Source organism: Aspergillus udagawae, assembly GCF_001078395.1.
Source record: "Aspergillus udagawae IFM 46973 DNA, scaffold_2, whole genome shotgun sequence".
NCBI classification, from domain to species: domain Eukaryota; kingdom Fungi; phylum Ascomycota; class Eurotiomycetes; order Eurotiales; family Aspergillaceae; genus Aspergillus; species Aspergillus udagawae.
This window is the reverse complement of record NW_025091265.1, coordinates 3,143,352-3,161,245: the sequence shown is the minus strand read 5'-3', so window position 1 is coordinate 3,161,245 and position 17,894 is coordinate 3,143,352. Positions and strand designations below refer to the sequence as shown.

The window sequence follows — 17,894 nt, the reverse complement described above, 5'->3', positions numbered from 1 at the left end:
TCATAACATTCCGAAACCTTCTTCTAACTTTCCCCAGCTCAATGAGGGCGCTTAGTATATTCCGAGTTTAAATGTATATTGAGATCAGAGCTGGCCGTAAACAGACGGGTCCCACTGATCATCGTTGTGAGATCAGAGAGCTATTATCTATGCGCAGTGGGTTTGGTGGACAGGCAGACCTGAGAGCAATGCCACGCTCAACCCATTTCTTGTAATCTGCGAAAAGAGCCAGTGCATGTTAGACAAATCAAAGCAGCAGCCGGATTTTTAGGAGGAACTTCACTCTCTCAACTGACACCGACAGTAGGTAACTAAGGTATAGACATGCCGAGTCCGAGAACGCGTGGACCAGTTGCCAACAATTATATTGATCCAGAACAGAGAGGAAGAACACTGCATTGTATGCACAAGGCCGATTCAGGAAGCGGTGCTCGCCGTCTTCCATGCAGTGTCCCCCACAACTCATATTTATCGATGGCTCCGTCTTGCAAACGGGCCTCCTAAGTTTCGTTCTCAAGAAGCATCTGCAGAAACGATCCGAGACCCTTCAGCAACAAAACAAAATAATAATGATTTTGGATTCGGTGACTTCTCGTACGAGAGTCCATCTCTTCACCAGTCGATTTCTAAGCGCTCATCGATGCAATGTATCCAACAAGGATCCGCCCCTGCGGCCTATGAAACAACCTGAAGGAGAACGTTTCTCTCCGCTGGGTCTTGGTGATCTCCACCCAGCTAGGTACATGGAAAGAGCCCGTCCGCTAATTTTGTCTGGCTACGGAGTGCTTCTTGCGTAGATGCAGCTACTAACCCACCAATGTGGCCGGAGAGCGACCAGCCAACCATTGCATACCGTGGCCGTTGGGACGCATGGTCAACGACTTCATTTCGGACCAGTTCTAGTACGCAACACTATCACGGTGTCCACTGTTGCTTCTAGACTTGCCTTTAACTGATGCTGTGTGTTCTGGTGCTTCCTGAATGGCTCGGCATGGACCTTGACATACCCACCATGGCAGCCAAGGCAGCTATTTCTATAAATGTCTTCCCAGACTTGCCCTGACGTATCACGGCTTGTACCGAGGGTAACCCTTGACTACGATTTCAACTTCGACTGAAATAAAAGAGTGATGGCCTCTTTCGTGGGGCCTAAGGAAAGCGAATTCAGCGAGCTTCATTCTGGCTGTGTAAGCCCAAGCGGATTGTAGTCATACAATCTCGGTTGAGGCTGTTTCACTACTCTGGCGAGTTCGAGAACTTGATCTTCAAGCAAACCTACGCACGAGGGATCAGCGAACTGCCTGATACTACTGAAACAGGGTCCATATATACACTTCAGACACCGAGGATGATCCTGCCTTGAAGATCCTTGCAAATGGAACTACCAGGTGGCCCATTGAGCGAACCTGAGTCCACGGCCTCATTTACAACATCAAGGCTGGAAGTTCTGAGCACCTTGCGCTATTCAGGTATCAAGTCGAAGTGTTTGTAGTCCAGCAGACAAAGACATCCTCTCTTCTGATTAATATCCAAATCTGGTTGGTGTCATACTACACAACCTACTACTCGCCTCATCACTCTACTGAAGTAAGCAATTCAGCTTGCACTGGGCATCGATCATTTCGTGACAGCACATGCTGATCTGTTGAACTTCATCACACCCAGTCGCCACTCAATTGACTAGGCTAATTCCCTTCATCAAGCTAATGGCAATTCACACCTATAGAGCAGTATATCACCTCAAGACAGTTTCATGTAAAGCAACATACATTCGGCACTGATCCAATGGCTCTTCAAGTTGACATGAAGCGAAGTTGAGGTGTGCATTTGTCAAAGCAACGGGATTCACTTGACTCCAAGCATCCTTGATGTTCAATGAAAGTAGAGGCACATAATGCCTGCGCCTGACATTTAACGCGGCAACTCTTAGAATAGAAGGGCTGTTTAGGTTTGGAGTGTGTTAGGCAGTCAAGCTCTTGTTTCGAGCTGCCAGCTTATTCGCCTTCAGAGAGACCCCAAACAGCATGAATGAGGCTTCAAGAGGCAACAAGAGCTCGCTCGAGGCTTTGAGAACCTTTTGTGACATTATGTGAAATACCTGGTTCCCTCGCCGATCTTTCGGAGACTGTGAAAGTGAGGCGCTGTGGCGAATCACTCAAAAGAAGTCAGCCACACCCATGTGTGTCGACTGAGACAAGAGCAAAGTTAAACGAGAAAGCACAAGATTCTACAGTTAGATTATTCGAAGTCAGAAGCAGTAGACTGAATACAAGGGTGAACCCGAGCATAGAAGGCAGTATGATCTCGAATCATCATGGTCTATTCATTTCGTAACTCGTCCCGACTATATCTCTTATGGCTCTCATATGGATACAACATGTTTAGGGTAGTCTATTGAGGAGGAACGTAAGGGTGCACAAGCATCTCGCTGAACCTGTAGACATTGTCAGTCATTGTTTTCAACGAGTATTGGATGGAGGACTGACTTTTCCAGCTTTTCCTTTCCTCTTACTTCCTCAACCAGTAATGGCATCCGGACAACGTTGAAATCTTCGTAAAGCTCCTCGATTTGCTCAAGGTACTTCTTCTGCATCTTCCTGCGAGCATTGCACTGCTCGCATCCGCTTCCTTCCTTGGGGAACAGAAGCTGGTTGACCACAATGGCATGGGTATCGATACCGTAGCTCGTGAGTTCCTGGATCATACGCTCCGTCTCGTACAGGGACAGGAATTCGGCGATGCAGACACACACGAAGGTGGTCATGTCGGGGTTCTTGAACTGCGTATTCACCTCGCTAATGGTCTCCCGCAGAGACTCCATCTTCTGGAGGAGCTCGTCGATGTTCTGTCCGCCTGGGAGGCCGCCACGAGCACCGAGGATCGAGTTCAGCATTGGTCCGAATTGAGACGACAGCTGAGAGAGCTTCGCGAGGGCCTTCTCAAGGACGGTAGGGAACTGAAGGAAACGAAGGGTGTGTCCGGTTGGTGCAGTGTCGAACACAATAACCTCATAAGACAGAGACTTGACTTGCTTCAAGACTTCGGCGAAGGACATGGCTTCGTCGACACCGGGAATCTACAGACGTTGATTGTTAGCATGGACACGCGCTCCCAGTAATGTCAAAGGCTGCACCTACGCTGAAAGCCAGATCCTGCATCATATTACCCATACCCAGTCCGGCCATGGGATCTTCGCCCTGCGACTCCCCACTAGCGAGGAGATCCTGGATGCTGCCGTTCGGATCAATCTCCATAGCGCTAAGGTTGGAGTATCCATCGACCAGCCTGGCCTCCTTTCCAAACTTCTGCCCGAATGCATCGCTCAGGTTGTGTGCGGGGTCGGTCGAAATGAGCAGGACTGATTTGCGGACTTTCGCTAGCTGGATCGCAAGCGAGCATGATGTTGTTGTCTTCCCAACACCTCCTTTACCACCAACGAAGATCCATCGCAAGGTCTTCTGGCTGAGAATGGACTGGAGCGTTGGCTCCATGAGATCGTCGCCGTGCACGACCGCGGTCGAAGACATTTTGAGGAATTTGGAAGTTGAGAATCCGGCAAGCAGAAATGTATCGCAACTTAATGCAGTGAGAAGATGCTCGAATTCCTTGAAAAGGGGTTGTTTGCTTGTTCGGTGAGCAGTGATGGGGGTTGAATTTACACGTATTTGTTTCCCCGCAGAGGCCAAAAGTTTTTGATTGAGGTGTGTCGAAGCTTCCGAGAAATGGGCTCGAAAGAGATTTGAGTCGCAGGGACCTGGCTTGAATTGTATCGACAGACAAGCAAGCAATTACAGAAAAAGAAAACTATTTACAACCGTCAAAGCACGGTCAAAGTGGTAGAATCATCTGGACGCTCCAGCCATCATCGGCGGGGCACGTGCTGGAGTTTTCTGCCTGAGGCCTCAACTTCTATGCAATTGGATGATCTCAACTTTACTCGAGGAGATCAAATTGAAACGACATAATGGACCTAGCGCCATCTGCATCTATGAGCCTCTCAGTAATGGCTCTCAAAGATCCAGCAGCAAGAGTTATGTAGCCAAAGCTCATATTTCGCGCAAAGACAAAAAGCTCAACGCCCCACTGAAGGTATAACTCCGTATGGAGTACAGCTGTCGGTGCTCTCCGATGCATGAGAAGCGGAGATAGAAAAAGACCCCATGCGCCAACAGATAGTCACGCTTTACTTCTTGACAAAAGTTTCTCACACTTGCTTCTCCGAACCTCGTTCTAAATCTACTTGATGGACGTTGGAAACCAACAGATCCAGTCAACAGACCAATTGGTTAAAGCCAGCGACCGTCTTGCCCTCTACCAGAAACAGCTCCTTCAAGCCTCCGGCCCATCACCACAAACCACATCTTCCAGCCGTAGTATCTCAACCGCCGCAGAGGCAGCTAGCCAAATGTCTCGCGATCCTATCACCTGCCATGTCTTGAACACCCTGACGGGTACTCCCGCCGCAGACCTCCCAGTAACGCTGACATTCCTCGGGAGCAGCAATGGCAACAGCACCAGCCAAAGCCCCATCACATTCAGCGCAACGACGGACGCAGACGGACGTGTGAAGAACTGGACTGCCACCGCCTCGACAACTACGACGGTTTCCGGGCTACTTTCATCGCTGCCGACTGCGGATAGCAAGACAAACTGGGCGGTGCGTTTTGAGGTTGGGCCCTGGTATGAAGCGCAGGGGATCGAGAGTTTCTGGCCGGAGGTGGAGGTGAAGTTTACAGTGAAGGGACGTGGACGGGAGGGAGAGGAGGGTTGGCGCCACTACCATGTGCCGGTGCTGCTGGGGCCTTGGAACTATTCTACTTATCGGGGTTCCTAAAATGAGGCTGTTGATGGTTTGACAGTGATGGAAGACAAGGTGTGGATCATTAGTTGCTCTTTTTCCTTTTTCTGATTGTGGAGCGTGCACAAGTGACGTATCTGGAGAAGCTCTAAAAGATGAAACATTGACTAGCAGAGGTACGGAGTGCTCCGTCCATATCTTTAAGATAGGGGTAGTTTAAATGCTGCAATTGAATATGTATTTCTAACGAGCTGGAATTGACAAGTAAATGAACTCGGATTTCATCATGGATGTGATATAAACAAAGGTGCAAGGAGAATGCTTAAATTAGAATCAATATGTTCCAGTCAAGTTGTCAACATCTGCGCTACTTTGTGATTTGTGACACTGCTCCTCCATCCAATCGCCAACTTAGCTATGTGAGCATCAATCCACACATGCAGCAGTTCTCGAGCAATGCAAGCACTAGAATCTATCGGTCAACCTACTGCCACTCCAAAGTCAAGCATAGATATGCATCGAAACCAGGTGGACATTCGAATGAAGTCAAATAAATGCTATCGGCGAGAGAAGAGCCGATGCTTGTGTTACACGAAGTCAGGATGAGACTCATCTTCCACTATTGCAAGGTAATAGCTGCATGGCAGAATTAAATCAAGTGAGTAATCCGAGAAACAGATAGGCTGCACGGGGTAGCTGGTGATGCAACCCCAACTCCAGCCAAGTATTTTTCGAATATCTTGAGATCCATCAAGAGATCGTCAGTTAGATGGTTGGAATAGAGTATATGGAGGTATGTTCGAATTCCCCTGGTAGCGATACTGTTCATTAATTTGAGAGACTAGACAGGTAGCGTGGCCACGGGCCACCCTGGGCATTTCCCCATTCGCATCAAGTTTATGATGCCACAACAGGATTCGTGGATTTAGCTACCTTGTAGTGAGAATCAGGCTAATCACAACATGAATCATGCCCGGGGGTCCTGGCAGACCAGATTCAATGCATTGGCTCCGTGGAAGCATCCTGCGCCATTGCAAGGGCTGGCCAAGCCTGACATAATGGACGCAAGTAATCTACCTTGATGAGCACCATCTTGACAAGATTTACTGTGATTAGCGCATCTCTACCATTTGATACAGCTTCATACAGACACTACATGATAGCACTAGTGCTAGTGCATACTGGGTCGTCTTAATTGAGAAGTTAGTCCGTGTGCCTGTTGGAGAGACGGATCCGAGTGGCAACTGGCGACCCGACGGATTTGTCTCTGTTGTCCAACCAGAAAATCAGTAATTCAATATCACGTGACTAACACGCACACTGCAAGCGGCCTCGGTCATTGCGTCATTGCTGAGATCCAATCAGCAGCACAGAGGAATAGAGGATGAGAGTCGAGACCCAATTAGGTATTGAAGGATTCTTTCGCCCAAGTCTCTGTTGGCTGGTTTCACAAATTCACCATCTATCAGGCTATCTCTGGATCATCTTTTCAATGGAATGGCGTTGGATGAAGCCCTACTCCGTACAAAGAACTCCTTCGACTGAGATATGCGTATACTTCTAGTGTTCTGGTCTGATAGACATCACTACTCAACTCTCAGAATTTGATTTATGCAAGATTGTGGTGTTACTTCTAGGGTGACTACGGGGGTTATCTACACACTTGTGTTGTTTGTAGAGAGGTACTTTGAAGAGTCAGGGTTGCAAAATTCCAGGTGGGGCCGGGAACCTGGCCCATGAGTGGCAGGCTGCCAGTCCATGTGGGCCCACCTGTCCCCTAGTGGCCACCCGGCTGGTCCGATACCCCAAAGGAAAATTCCTGTCGTCGTCACCGTGATCTCATCCAAGTTTTCCCTGCCCCATCTCCCCTTCTGCTCCGTGATTTTCTCTCTATGCTGCTCTTGTGTGCTGGTTCTGGCTCATTTGATATTACTCTTTTCGAGTCGTCTTTATCCCTGGATAGCAGGCACGCATTCTTTTAACCTTTCTACATATTACTCAACCAAACAGAGGAGAAAAGGAAGAAGAAAAATTAGCAGCAGTTTGCTTATCAAATTCCCCTGTTATCCAACCACGGCGTCTGGTGTGGCTCCGACGGGATTTCGTCATCCATATTGGTCAAGACATATTGCCAGGGAGTCCACAGCACCACAGGTAAGGGCGATGATTTTTGGCTGCTACCATTACTATTCAGATTAGATTTCTTGTTATTCGTTTCCTTGTAGTCTTGGAATTTTCTTTAATATTTTCTTTTACTTTTATTTTTTATTTTTCCCATTCGATTTTGTTGGTTTCTTCCATCTCTCCATACGTAGCAGATAGAAAAGGGAGCAAATCAGAGAGATCACATATTGAAACAAGAAAAGTAATAATAATATTGAAAACTTAAAGAATAATAAGCAGAAAGAAGGAGAAGAAGAGGGTTTGCTGGGATAACATAAAACTGATTCGGGGTTGCAACCTGGAAGGACAACCACAGGCTTTTGTACTCATCCAGGGTTGCATGTTTCTGGCGTGACGGGGAACTATCTACCTGATAGCAGACTAGTCGGATGCTGACTAGTCGAAACGGTTAGCTCACCACCCTCGACCGCCTCCCCTCTTCTTCCATTCTTTTCTTCCACCCCCCCCTAAAATAAAATACTCCTTGTTGGACCGGACTACGTCACAACTCTTCTTCTCCCCTTGACACCTCGAAAAGTCACTACACACTAAGTACGTGCGCTTTTTGCCCTTGGGTGTACGTATAGTACAGCACCAGGGAAAAGAGACGAGAAAAGAAGCAGAGACCAGAACAACGACAAAGCAAATTATCAACATATCCTTACTCTCAAGAACTCTTCTCTTATTCAACTATTCTATTTGATCTTCTTGTCTAAACTGGTTCATCGCAAATTTGTTCTGTGTCGCCACCACGTCCGCTCGCTTGTTTCCCGTCTTTTTTCCCTTCCCCTACTATTACTACCACTACCTTGGTCACTCTCGCGGCTCCCCTGCACTCGCATAATATATTGTTTCCTCCTCCGGGTCTATGATGTCTGCTGCTGTCGCTTCATCTGTGCCCGCAAATCTACCGCATAGTACAAACACTCGTAATTCATCGCCAATGGATTCAAAGAAGAACGCGTTGGACGCTGGAGGTGAGTTGTATATCTGTTTTTTTATGTGTTATGGATTATGAATCCTGGTACCTTTACACGAAACCTTCTCTGTCTATCCTCTGGTCTTCCCCTCCTTCTTGAAGTCTTGACTCTTTTTGGTCTGGCAGTACGCCACTTCTTCCCCAGATACTGCGATCTGTTTCCTGCCGTCGGGATGACCTCACACTTGGCGTCATCGATGGAGGGGATTTTCCTTATCAGATTCCGACCCTGTCAACCACGCGATGCAAAGAAAATACCCTTTACAACACTCACAACACGTTTGATCAAATCACCTTGTTGTCGCATCATCGTTACTCCAACCTTATTGTACTTCTACTGACCTGGGTTCTAATTGCGCATCGCAGACTCCAAGGCGCCTTCCGACACTAAGGACCAGAAGCCTGATGTCGACTCGCAAACCTCGCTGGCGCCTCCCCCGCGACCTGCTGTAACTGCTGCCACAGATACTCCAGATTACTTCAACTCGGTCCACAATCCCTTCTCTCTGGAGCCCAATCCTTTCGAACAATCATTTGGGGGTGGTTCCCAAAGCGAAACTCCGGGAAAGTCGTTACTACCCCCTGTAGCATCGCTCACATCACCTGCCTTGCCTGGCACCACTTCTACTGGTGGCTATAATTGGTCCAATTCTTTGCGCTCTGGGCCGTTGAGTCCTGCCATGCTTGCTGGACCAGCTGGTGGTAATGATTATTTCGACAGCATTGGCCGAGGTTTCCCAACTCCCAACGAATCTTCTCTTCGCACCGGTCTAACTCCAGGTGGTGGGGGTTCTATGTTCCCTGCGCCGAGTCCGAACTCCCAGGCGATTCTGCAGCAACTACAGAGTGGCGGTGCGACTCCCTCCACAATTGAATTCCATCGTACTGCATTGAACGCTGCCAAGAAGAACGGCTTGACTGGTCCTACTTCCAATCCCACAGCCGATTCCGAGGTAGTCCACAGTGTGAGCATGGATATCAAGAGCAGTCAGCCTGCCAGCGTGGACCCTTTCACGCATCACGATGCAGCTGATGCAGCCAACGGGCTGTTCATGTTGGCCAAGGGTGGACAGGCCAATCAATTCGTCTCCAACCAATCGTCTGTCCCACCTCATACTATTCAGGGTAACAATCAAATGCGTGATGCAGACCGGCGGGGATCTCATAATATCAATGGCTCCGTAGCCAGTAGTAGAGAGATGAGCGGTGATGCATCTGATATGCAGGCAGAACAGGCAAAACCTTCCGCCAAAGGGAAGGGAAAGAAGAATACTGCCACGAAAACAGGAAATACAGCCAACAATAGACGCAAAGCAGACGATACACCCGCCAAGGGTCCGAACAAGAAGGCCAAGACGAGCATAAGCTCTGGCAGCGCCGAGCCCCCATCCGAAGCTGGCGACTCCGAGGATGAGGATGACATGAAGAAGAGATCTCAGACCGACACGAAGAAGATGACGGACGAAGAGAAGAGGAGAAATTTCTTGGAGAGGAACCGGTACGCTCTTGATTGTTGCAGGATTGCCCAGGCAACACTTATCAGATACTAATACAATCTGGCTAGGGTCGCGGCTCTGAAATGTCGTCAGCGCAAGAAACAGTGGCTTGCCAATCTTCAGGCGAAGGTCGAGCTATTTACTACGGAGAATGACGCGCTCACCGCCACTGTCACGCAGCTTCGCGAGGAAATTGTCAACCTTAAGACCCTGTTGCTTGCTCACAAAGACTGTCCCGTTTCTCAAGCTCAGGGACTAGGTCCTCTCATGATGAATGGAATGTCGACAGGATTCGACCCTCATCCGTACAACATCGCAAACAACATGGGTATGCAGCCAGGTGCACCTATCCCTACTCAGGGTATGCGACGATGATAATGTGATTTCGCCCCCTTCATGATCTTTAATTGACGCCTGATCATGATTATGACATCTAAAATTCGATCTCTGCTCGACAGTGTACAGGCCGCTTGGGTCTAGACGGGGATACGGTGTTTCTCACTTCAGCTTTTTCGCCCTTACGCGGGCTCTTACATTTCGATTTCTCGGCTGCGACTTTCCCGCGGACCTATGGCATGGGCCGGTGTTTATGATGTGTACGAACTTCAAAATTGACGGAAAGATCCAGCTGGTGCGATGGACTTTGATTGCACTCTCGGAAGGTGCAGTTTGGGGCGCAAAAGATTTTTGGTGGTTTGATTCTTTTCTTTCTCCTGCCTGTCTTATCTCGAATCCTTCTTTTCTCAACTCCAAGCCTCGGGTTGCATTTGTGGCTCTCAAGGCTCGGGCAGTGTAGTATCTCTGTACTCTGGCCTTCTTTTTTTCGTTCTTTACGGGGGACTATTTTTACTTGTTTATTATGTTCATGGGGCACTGGTGTTTTCTGTCAGCTTTAACCGGCGGCGTTGGCGGCTCAGGTTTGTTGTGGTGTCTTGATGACTTTCCTGCGCGTATGGTGTCTTAGGCATTGTGAATGAAACGCGATTCAGGTCATATAGCTTTCAGTTTCTTAATTGGATCATCGTCGTCATTGTAGAATCCTTCAAGAAGCATAAATTGTGTCGCGGATTATCCCTTAAGTGGTAGTCGTTTTCCCTACAATGAATGCATTAGGCACCTAATCAAGAACTCGGTACCTTACTGACATCTGCCGGTCTTGGCGTGCCCAAATTGAGAACAAATCAATCAAGATAAACACAAACATCCCAACCCTCATGAAGCCTTTTGCTATGGGAATTGAAGCTGTCAGTCCAAGTGGATGAGGTAATCTATCGGAACTGTCTCAACTCAATTCCCAGGATGCACTGCGGCACTTCGGAAACTCTCCTTGACATCGACACACAGATCAACAAACTCCCCACCTTTGCGTTTTCCGTCATCCGCGTCACATACGGCTGACTCGAGCGACGCGACCATTGAAAGGTAGAAGTCCTCGAGAAAGGCCAGCAAATTGAGGACAGGCGGTATTTTGAAGACAAATCCGCGAACGGCGGCCCGGACAATGTCTTCGCGTCAACCCGCGCGCCCGCGTCGCATCGAAGATGCCCTTTCTCAACTTGTCGATTCCCTAACTCCACCTCTCTCCCTCTCAGAGGTCGGCGATACCGTCTCCGAAGACGCAGACGAGCTACTTGCCGAAGCAGAAGAACGCCGACACCACGAGAACCTCGAACGTGCATGGCGCATCATCGACACATACACCAGCTCCGGAAATGACCATGCCGCGCCAGCTGACGGCGCGGGCCTGGGCATCAGTCGCAGAGGCAGTTTAGCAGGAGGGGAAAACATCAATAACGCGTCGGACCTTATCAAGAGGAAGCTCCTCCGGGAGAATGCGAGCCCGGATAAAGCTGTTCGGTTTTCGAACTTGTATTCGCGCTTGCTGACGCAGCCGGTTCTGTCGCAGAAATGGGCGATCCTGTACCTACTGTACCGGTTGTCGGGCTCCGATTCCCAGGTCGAGCTTGCGGATGAGAATGGAAGAAGTCGGAGTCCGCTTATGGATGCGGGGAATCTGCAGAATATGATGTTGAAGAGTGGTCATCAGAGAGTAAGGCATGGCCTGGGGCCAAGATTGGAGGGGGATTCGGACGAGGATGGCCCGGCTGTCAGTTCCTCTGCTTCGCAGATTCCAGCGAAGATGGAGCGGAAGGCCTCCGTGCGGCGGCAGGAGTGGGAGAGGGAAAAGGATGTCGACCAGGAACACGGCCATGTCACGGCTGACAGAGTTAAAGGAGGTCGAATGGTTCGTGGCGCACACGATGCTGCGCCTAGGGATAACCGCCCTGTGGACGATCAGAAGGCACCGTTTCAAACCCAGTCATTTTCAGATAACTTCGAAAAGCGGCCTCATGAGAGCGGACTTTTACGTGATTTGCCCTACAACTTGCAAGGATTGTCGTCTTCCAATCTGGAATTCTCGTCACCTTCTATTCTAAAACTACCGCCGACTCTTCCCACACCCGTCTTGTCTCTCCTGAACAACTTGGCTGAGCCGTGTCTGCTATATAAAGGTCTGTCGAAATATGTCGAGGATTCTGGAGGCGGCTTGCTCACCCAGAGCTTGCGGGCCGCTCTTTCAGGCGAGCTCCGTTCCTACCTGGGTCTTGTAGCAACCTTGGAAGGGGAGATTCGAAGGGCGCTGGCCGCTAGCGGAGATCCCTATCAGCCCAAGGAATCGTCCAAAGGCTTGGTAACATTGAAGCGTTGTGTAGTATGGACAAGAGACGCGACAATGGCGTTACGGTTGATGAGTTTAATAGTTGAGGAGGCTCGGAGTAAGTGTGATCCACCTTCGACTGTGTTTTTTAGTCTTCCATCGAGCTAACGGAACTCCAGACAAAAAAGGTGGTCAATTGATATCCTTGATTCATGGGTTCTCGACGTCTCACGGGGACCCTTTTGTTAGTACCTTTGCGGAGAAGCTGCTCTCACACGTTACACGCCCGTTTTACGATATGCTGCGACTGTGGATCTATGATGGTGAGCTTTCAGATCCTTACCAGGAGTTTTTTGTCGTGGAACCGGAATTCAGACCGAACACGGACCCACGACGCCTTGCGACCAGTGTCTGGGAAGACAAATATAAACTTGATGACGAGATGGTACCGTCAATCATCACGCAGGACTTTGCGAAGAAAGTCTTTCTTATCGGCAAATCGTTGAACTTCATCAGATACGGATGCGGGGACTCTGGATGGGTTGAGGCATACTCCAAAGAAGCCTCCAAAGAGTTGCACTATGGTGATACGGCTAGCCTCGAGGCATCAATCGATGAAGCCTACAAAACAACTATGGCGCGACTCATCTATCTCATGGACGAAAAGTTCAGGCTGTTCGACCACTTGCATGCGCTCAAGAAGTATCTGCTACTGGGCCAGGGCGACTTCATCGCCTTGCTCATGGAATCTTTGGCATCGAACCTCGATCGGCCCGCCAATTCACAATATAGGCATACTCTCACCGCGCAGCTGGAGCATGCCATTCGTGCTTCCAACGCGCAATACGACCCGCCCGACGTTCTCCGCCGTTTGGATGCCCGTATGTTGGAACTCAGTCACGGCGAGATAGGATGGGACTGCTTTACTCTTGAATACAAGATAGATGCGCCGGTTGACGTTGTTATCACGCCCTGGGGCTCGACTCAATATCTAAAGGTGTTCAATTTCCTGTGGCGAGTTAAGCGCGTCGAATTTGCCCTGGGCAGCACTTGGCGGCGATGTATGACTGGCGCTCGCGGAGTCTTAGGAAGCGTCAGCGACAAAGTCGGAGCTGACTGGAAACGGGCAAGGTGCGTCATCGCAGAAATGATTCATTTTGTTTGCCAGCTCCAGTACTACATCCTCTTTGAGGTCATCGAGGCCAGTTGGGATCAATTGCAGGCGGCCATCTCCAAACCAGGGTGTACGCTTGACGATTTGATTGAAGCACATACCAAATATCTCAACTCTATCACGCACAAGGGTCTGTTAGGCTCGACATCCTCATCCCGCACCGCATCCGGTCACAAACAAGAAGAGGGCTTCTTGACCCAGCTCCATCAAATATTGAAGATCATGCTGGCGTACAAGGATGCCGTTGATGGACTCTATTCGTTCTCGGTGGCAGAGTTTACCCGAAGACAAGAGCTCAGTGCTAAAATAGAAACGCGCACTGCTCAGGGGCGCTGGGGCATTACTGAGCGCGATCTCCTATCTTCCCGGCATCCACAAGGGCATAAGAACTCATTATCTTCATTCCCCCCATCGCTGGCCCAAACTCCAATTGTCGGAGTCGATGGCGATGGTTTCGATACCCCGTCATCCCTCGCCGGCCAAGAGCTTTCTGCAGACGACCACATGCTGGCGTCACTTCGCACACGTCTGCGCGAGCTCTCTGCGGAGTTCCGCTCCAGACTGAACGTGCTACTGGGCGACCTAGCCTACCAACCTGATGTCGACATGCGCTTCCTTGGAGTCGTCATGAACTTCAACGATGTCTATGAACCAGTCCGGAGAAGGAGAACGGCAACGACCAGCACCAAGGACAAGGAGCGGGCAAGGCGAAAGGCTGCAGCATCTACCGCGCCTGGAGGCAACGGCGAGGCCGGACCCCAAAAGGAGGCCAGAAGGGAAAGGAAGGACACTTCGGGAGCTGAGCATAGCGGTAATGGAAGTGGAACTGGGCCATAATTTCACATCGAGCATTTTTGCGCACATGGGTTTAGATATTGGGAGTCGGGCATTCGTCGGAGTCGGGAAATGAGCCTGCATGATAACGCGAGATGAATATACGGTTTCCCAACGATATAGAACTTTAACATTATGCTGACCTATTTGAACGAATATGTAAATATCACTCATCTTGTTGGTACACAATACTCAAAACATCTCTCTCCAAAGTCCAATCGCTTATCAGTGGCCCGGTACTGATAAGCGGACGCTATGGTGAGGACTCCGCAACTCACGTGGAAAATTTTCCAGAGCTCCATGAATCCACCAAGATCGATATACCTTTCACCGAGGACTATAATCCGGATAATTTACTCTTACTGAGTTTGAAATATCTCTAACAAGCGCTCAATCTACTCAATTTTTCCAATTCCACCTGACGTCCCCGAGAACACCGCTTACAGCTCCCCATGTCGAGCGAGAAATCGGCGCAGTTGTCGCATGTGTCGGCGTCGAAAAAGGCAGGCGGCAAGCTCAAGCGCGTGAAGGATACGCCTGCAGTGGAAGACGGTGAGCACAAGGAGGTTGATAAGAAGGACAAGAAAACCAAGGACAAGAAGAAAAAGAGCAAATCTAGCGATGGGCAGGGCGCTGAGAATGCCGCAGTGACGGCCGAGACGGGCAAGAAGAAGCAGAAGCAGAAAGATGAGAAGAGCAAGAAGAGACGGCTTGATGACGAGAATGACGGGGAGGAGAAGGCGGCTGCCGAGCCGGAATCTGAGTCTCAGCAGCGGCGCAAGAAGAAGAAGAGGGTATCTTTTTCCGCGGATACGGTGATGCGGGACGGTGAGGAGAGCGAGAGTGAGAGCCGTCCAGATGTTAAGGATGATTCGAAAATCAGTGGGGATGCTGAAGAGGGTCAGGCTCCTCTTGCTACGGAAGAACAGGTTGACGCGGATGACGAGGGCGAGAAGAAAAAGAAGAAGAAGGAGAAGAAGAAAAAGACGAAGGATCAGTCTGTTACGACTGCTTCGAACGCTACAACGACGTCTCACGAGTCTCCTATTCTTTTGTATCTCAATCTATACCACCAGCACCGATCTGTTTGGAAATTCCAGAAGAACCGCGAGACGCATCTGTTCAAACACATCCTGTCTTTGGAACATATTCCTGCGAAATACAATGCCGCACTTCTTTCTTACCTTAAGGGGTTGAAAAGCGAGGGCGCTAAGCAACGGCTACAACAGGTTGCTGAGGAGGTCGTGAAAGCTGAAATGGAAAAGGATTTGGCGAAAGAGCAAGAAGCAGAGACGGAGGACAAGGCCGAGTCTGATATGACAGGCTACAACAAGGCCGTGGAGGCTTTTAGAACACGCTTGTCGCAAGGCAGAGACGATTTTGACGAGATTGAGACGCCTGACTCGCTTGACGGGGAACAACTGGAGAAGCTTCAGAGACGGCAGCGAGCGGAGCTCGTGCTGTTTGCTGTCAGCGGAAAGTTGTTCTACCTCGAGAAAACAAAAGCGAAGCGGGGCCCGAGCACCCAGGCTCCGCCTGCTAAAAAGAAGAAGAAGAACCGGACCGCTTTCGTGGAAATCTCGAGCAGCAGTGAAAGCGAGAGTTCTAGCGACAGCGAGAAGAAGCCCAAAATGGCCCCAAAGCCGAAGAAAGACAGCTCTAGTGAAAGCTCATCGGCCGATTCGAGCAGCGACAGTGATGACAACGGCAGCCACAAAAAGAAAACTACAAGGAAGAAGGAAGCCAGTTCAAGTGAAAGTTCCAGCGACTCGTCGTCGAACTCTAGCAGTGACAGTGACAGTGACAGCGACTGAAAGTATACGTTCAAGGGCTCTGACCCTCCTCGATCTCTGGATGTTCTCCACGGCTCGGTCGAACAGCATATAAAGTCCAAGCGTCACATTTTACCCAGTATTGAACTTTACAGTACGGAGGGACACTTAGTATCTCATGTATAGATAGCATTGTCGTATGCATTGTGTGTAGTCAAAAGCTGGTACTTGGCTGGGATTGTACGGAGTTCTTGCAGGTTAAGCGGTGATCTCTCAGATTGTGTATTTAAGGCTCAAGGGATTTCAAGCCTAGGAATCCTATAAGAGTGAAATATTATTGGATTCAGTCAATCGAAACGTAAGCGTAAGCCTACTTATATCAACAGAGTACCAGGTCTATGTGAGACTTGTGCTGTAGGATATGTAAAGGCGGTGACAGCAGAGCTTACTCAATCGGACTCCAGAAGCTTGGAGCTTCGGCCAGGCACCTTCAAGCACGCGTACGTTGGAGACTCGCTGTCCATCATCCTCCAGACCTCTTCCTTTCAATCCCAATTCCTACCTCCTTAGGGTCACATATCTCATTGTTTTCTGTTTTCTCTTCCTGAGTAATAATATCGCACACCGCAATCATGTCTGGTAAGCTCCTTGGCTTCTCCATCTGAGTTGACCTCCATGACTTCATCAGAGCTGACATCCTCTTCCGAATAGGGAGCGCTGGATATGACAGACATATCACCATTTTCTCAGACCAAGGTCGTCTGTACCAAGTCGGTATGTCATTTTTTGAGGGCACCCCAGTTTTCTCCCGTTCGCCGTCCCAGCCCTCATCGTTGGACATTGCCGCAAACGCTATCAACGCTCGGCTAAACAACGCTGATTGTTGAAAATTAGAATATGCCTTCAAGGCCATTACAGCCGCAAACATCACCTCAATCGGGGTGAGGGGGAAGAACTGCGCAGTGGTATTGTCTCAGAAGAAAGTCGCTGTAGGTCGTTTCACCTCACTTGACAGGGATACTGGGGCAATCTAATCGAATTATTAAAGGATAAACTGATTGACCCGTCGTCTGTTTCGCACATTTTTCGGCTTTCTCCCTCCGTCGGTTGTGTCATGACTGGTTCTATTGCCGATGCCAGAGCTTCTGTCGACCGTGCTCGCGGAGAGGCGGCTGAATTCCGATACAAATATGGCTACGAAATGCCTTGCGATGTCCTCGCAAAGAGACTTGCCAACATCAACCAAGTGTATACACAAAGGGTTGGTATTTTCTTTGGCTTCCTTAGTGGATATCGAATCGCAGGCTAACAAGGATAATACCTGCAGGCTTACATGCGCCCGCTAGGCGTTGCCATGACTCTGATTTCCGTTGACGATGAGAAAGGCCCCCAACTTTACAAATGCGATCCCGCCGGATACTATGTCGGGTACAAGGCCACTGCATCCGGTCCCAAGCAGCAGGAGGCGCTCAATTACTTGGAGAAGAAACTGAAGAACAAGGATTATGCTGAGGGTAGTTGGGAGGAAGTGGTCGAGCTCGGTATCACGGCCTTGAGCAACGTGTTGAGCGTCGACTTCAAGAAGCACGAATTGGAGATTGGTATCGTTGGTGGTCCTCGAGCAGACGGCAAGGAGGGAACAGATCCTGCGTTCCGTGCCTTGACGGAAGACGAGATTGATGAGCGGCTACAGGCCATCAGCGAGAAGGATTGATTTGGTAAAGGAGGATACACGTTGCTAGATGCAGACGACATAACAATGCCACTCCTTTGATGCTCTGTGCGCTGTCTCATTCATCCCCTACTGCTGATATTCTTGGAGCGTCTTGTTCCATGCGAGTTCCTGATTTAGAAAGGTAGGTCACATCATCGTCCGCTGTCCTCCACATCGGTGGCAACTTCAAAGTACGGGGACAATGGCTGTGATAAAAGACCTCTGCTATATGACAGGCTCGGATCGAGGGCGCTATGGACTGCAGCATGCGAGAGCTGCGTTTCGACTGTGCCGAACTCGCTTCC

General features: G+C 49.5%; 6 protein-coding genes across 6 annotated transcripts; 5 read left to right on the top strand and 1 right to left on the bottom strand.

Annotated features, from left to right (window-relative positions):
* Positions 1-2,391: 2,391 nt before the first annotated feature.
* On the bottom strand, positions 2,392-3,527 carry Aud_003424 (ArsA family ATPase; the record flags this gene model as incomplete). The annotated part of the gene is made up of 3 exons (XM_043288374.1): positions 2,392-2,434; positions 2,487-3,076; positions 3,138-3,527. 3 exons carry the CDS (start codon positions 3,525-3,527, stop codon positions 2,392-2,394), a joined length of 1,023 nt encoding a protein of 340 aa, XP_043144309.1.
* A 716-nt stretch (positions 3,528-4,243) lies between these two features.
* Positions 4,244-4,834, top strand: Aud_003423 (hydroxyisourate hydrolase; the record flags this gene model as incomplete). Its single annotated transcript, XM_043288373.1, has 1 exon — positions 4,244-4,834. The coding sequence occupies one exon, from the start codon at positions 4,244-4,246 to the stop codon at positions 4,832-4,834; it is 591 nt and encodes a 196-aa protein (XP_043144308.1).
* A 2,995-nt stretch (positions 4,835-7,829) lies between these two features.
* atfA (bZIP transcription factor atfA) lies at positions 7,830-9,811 on the top strand (the record flags this gene model as incomplete). The annotated part of the gene is made up of 3 exons (XM_043288372.1): positions 7,830-7,938; positions 8,307-9,438; positions 9,505-9,811. 3 exons carry the CDS (start codon positions 7,830-7,832, stop codon positions 9,809-9,811), a joined length of 1,548 nt encoding a protein of 515 aa, XP_043144307.1.
* A 1,126-nt stretch (positions 9,812-10,937) lies between these two features.
* Positions 10,938-14,106, top strand: Aud_003421 (tubulin gamma complex associated family protein; the record flags this gene model as incomplete). Its single annotated transcript, XM_043288371.1, has 2 exons — positions 10,938-12,213; positions 12,275-14,106. The coding sequence occupies 2 exons, from the start codon at positions 10,938-10,940 to the stop codon at positions 14,104-14,106; spliced, it is 3,108 nt and encodes a 1,035-aa protein (XP_043144306.1).
* A 449-nt stretch (positions 14,107-14,555) lies between these two features.
* Aud_003420 (WKF domain-containing protein) lies at positions 14,556-15,917 on the top strand (the record flags this gene model as incomplete). The annotated part of the gene is made up of 1 exon (XM_043288370.1): positions 14,556-15,917. The coding sequence occupies one exon, from the start codon at positions 14,556-14,558 to the stop codon at positions 15,915-15,917; it is 1,362 nt and encodes a 453-aa protein (XP_043144305.1).
* Positions 15,918-16,507: 590 nt separating this feature from the next.
* On the top strand, positions 16,508-17,589 carry prs2 (proteasome core particle subunit alpha 1; the record flags this gene model as incomplete). Its single annotated transcript, XM_043288369.1, has 5 exons — positions 16,508-16,514; positions 16,587-16,649; positions 16,770-16,864; positions 16,924-17,136; positions 17,203-17,589. 5 exons carry the CDS (start codon positions 16,508-16,510, stop codon positions 17,587-17,589), a joined length of 765 nt encoding a protein of 254 aa, XP_043144304.1.
* Between the last annotated feature and the right edge of the window lie 305 nt (positions 17,590-17,894).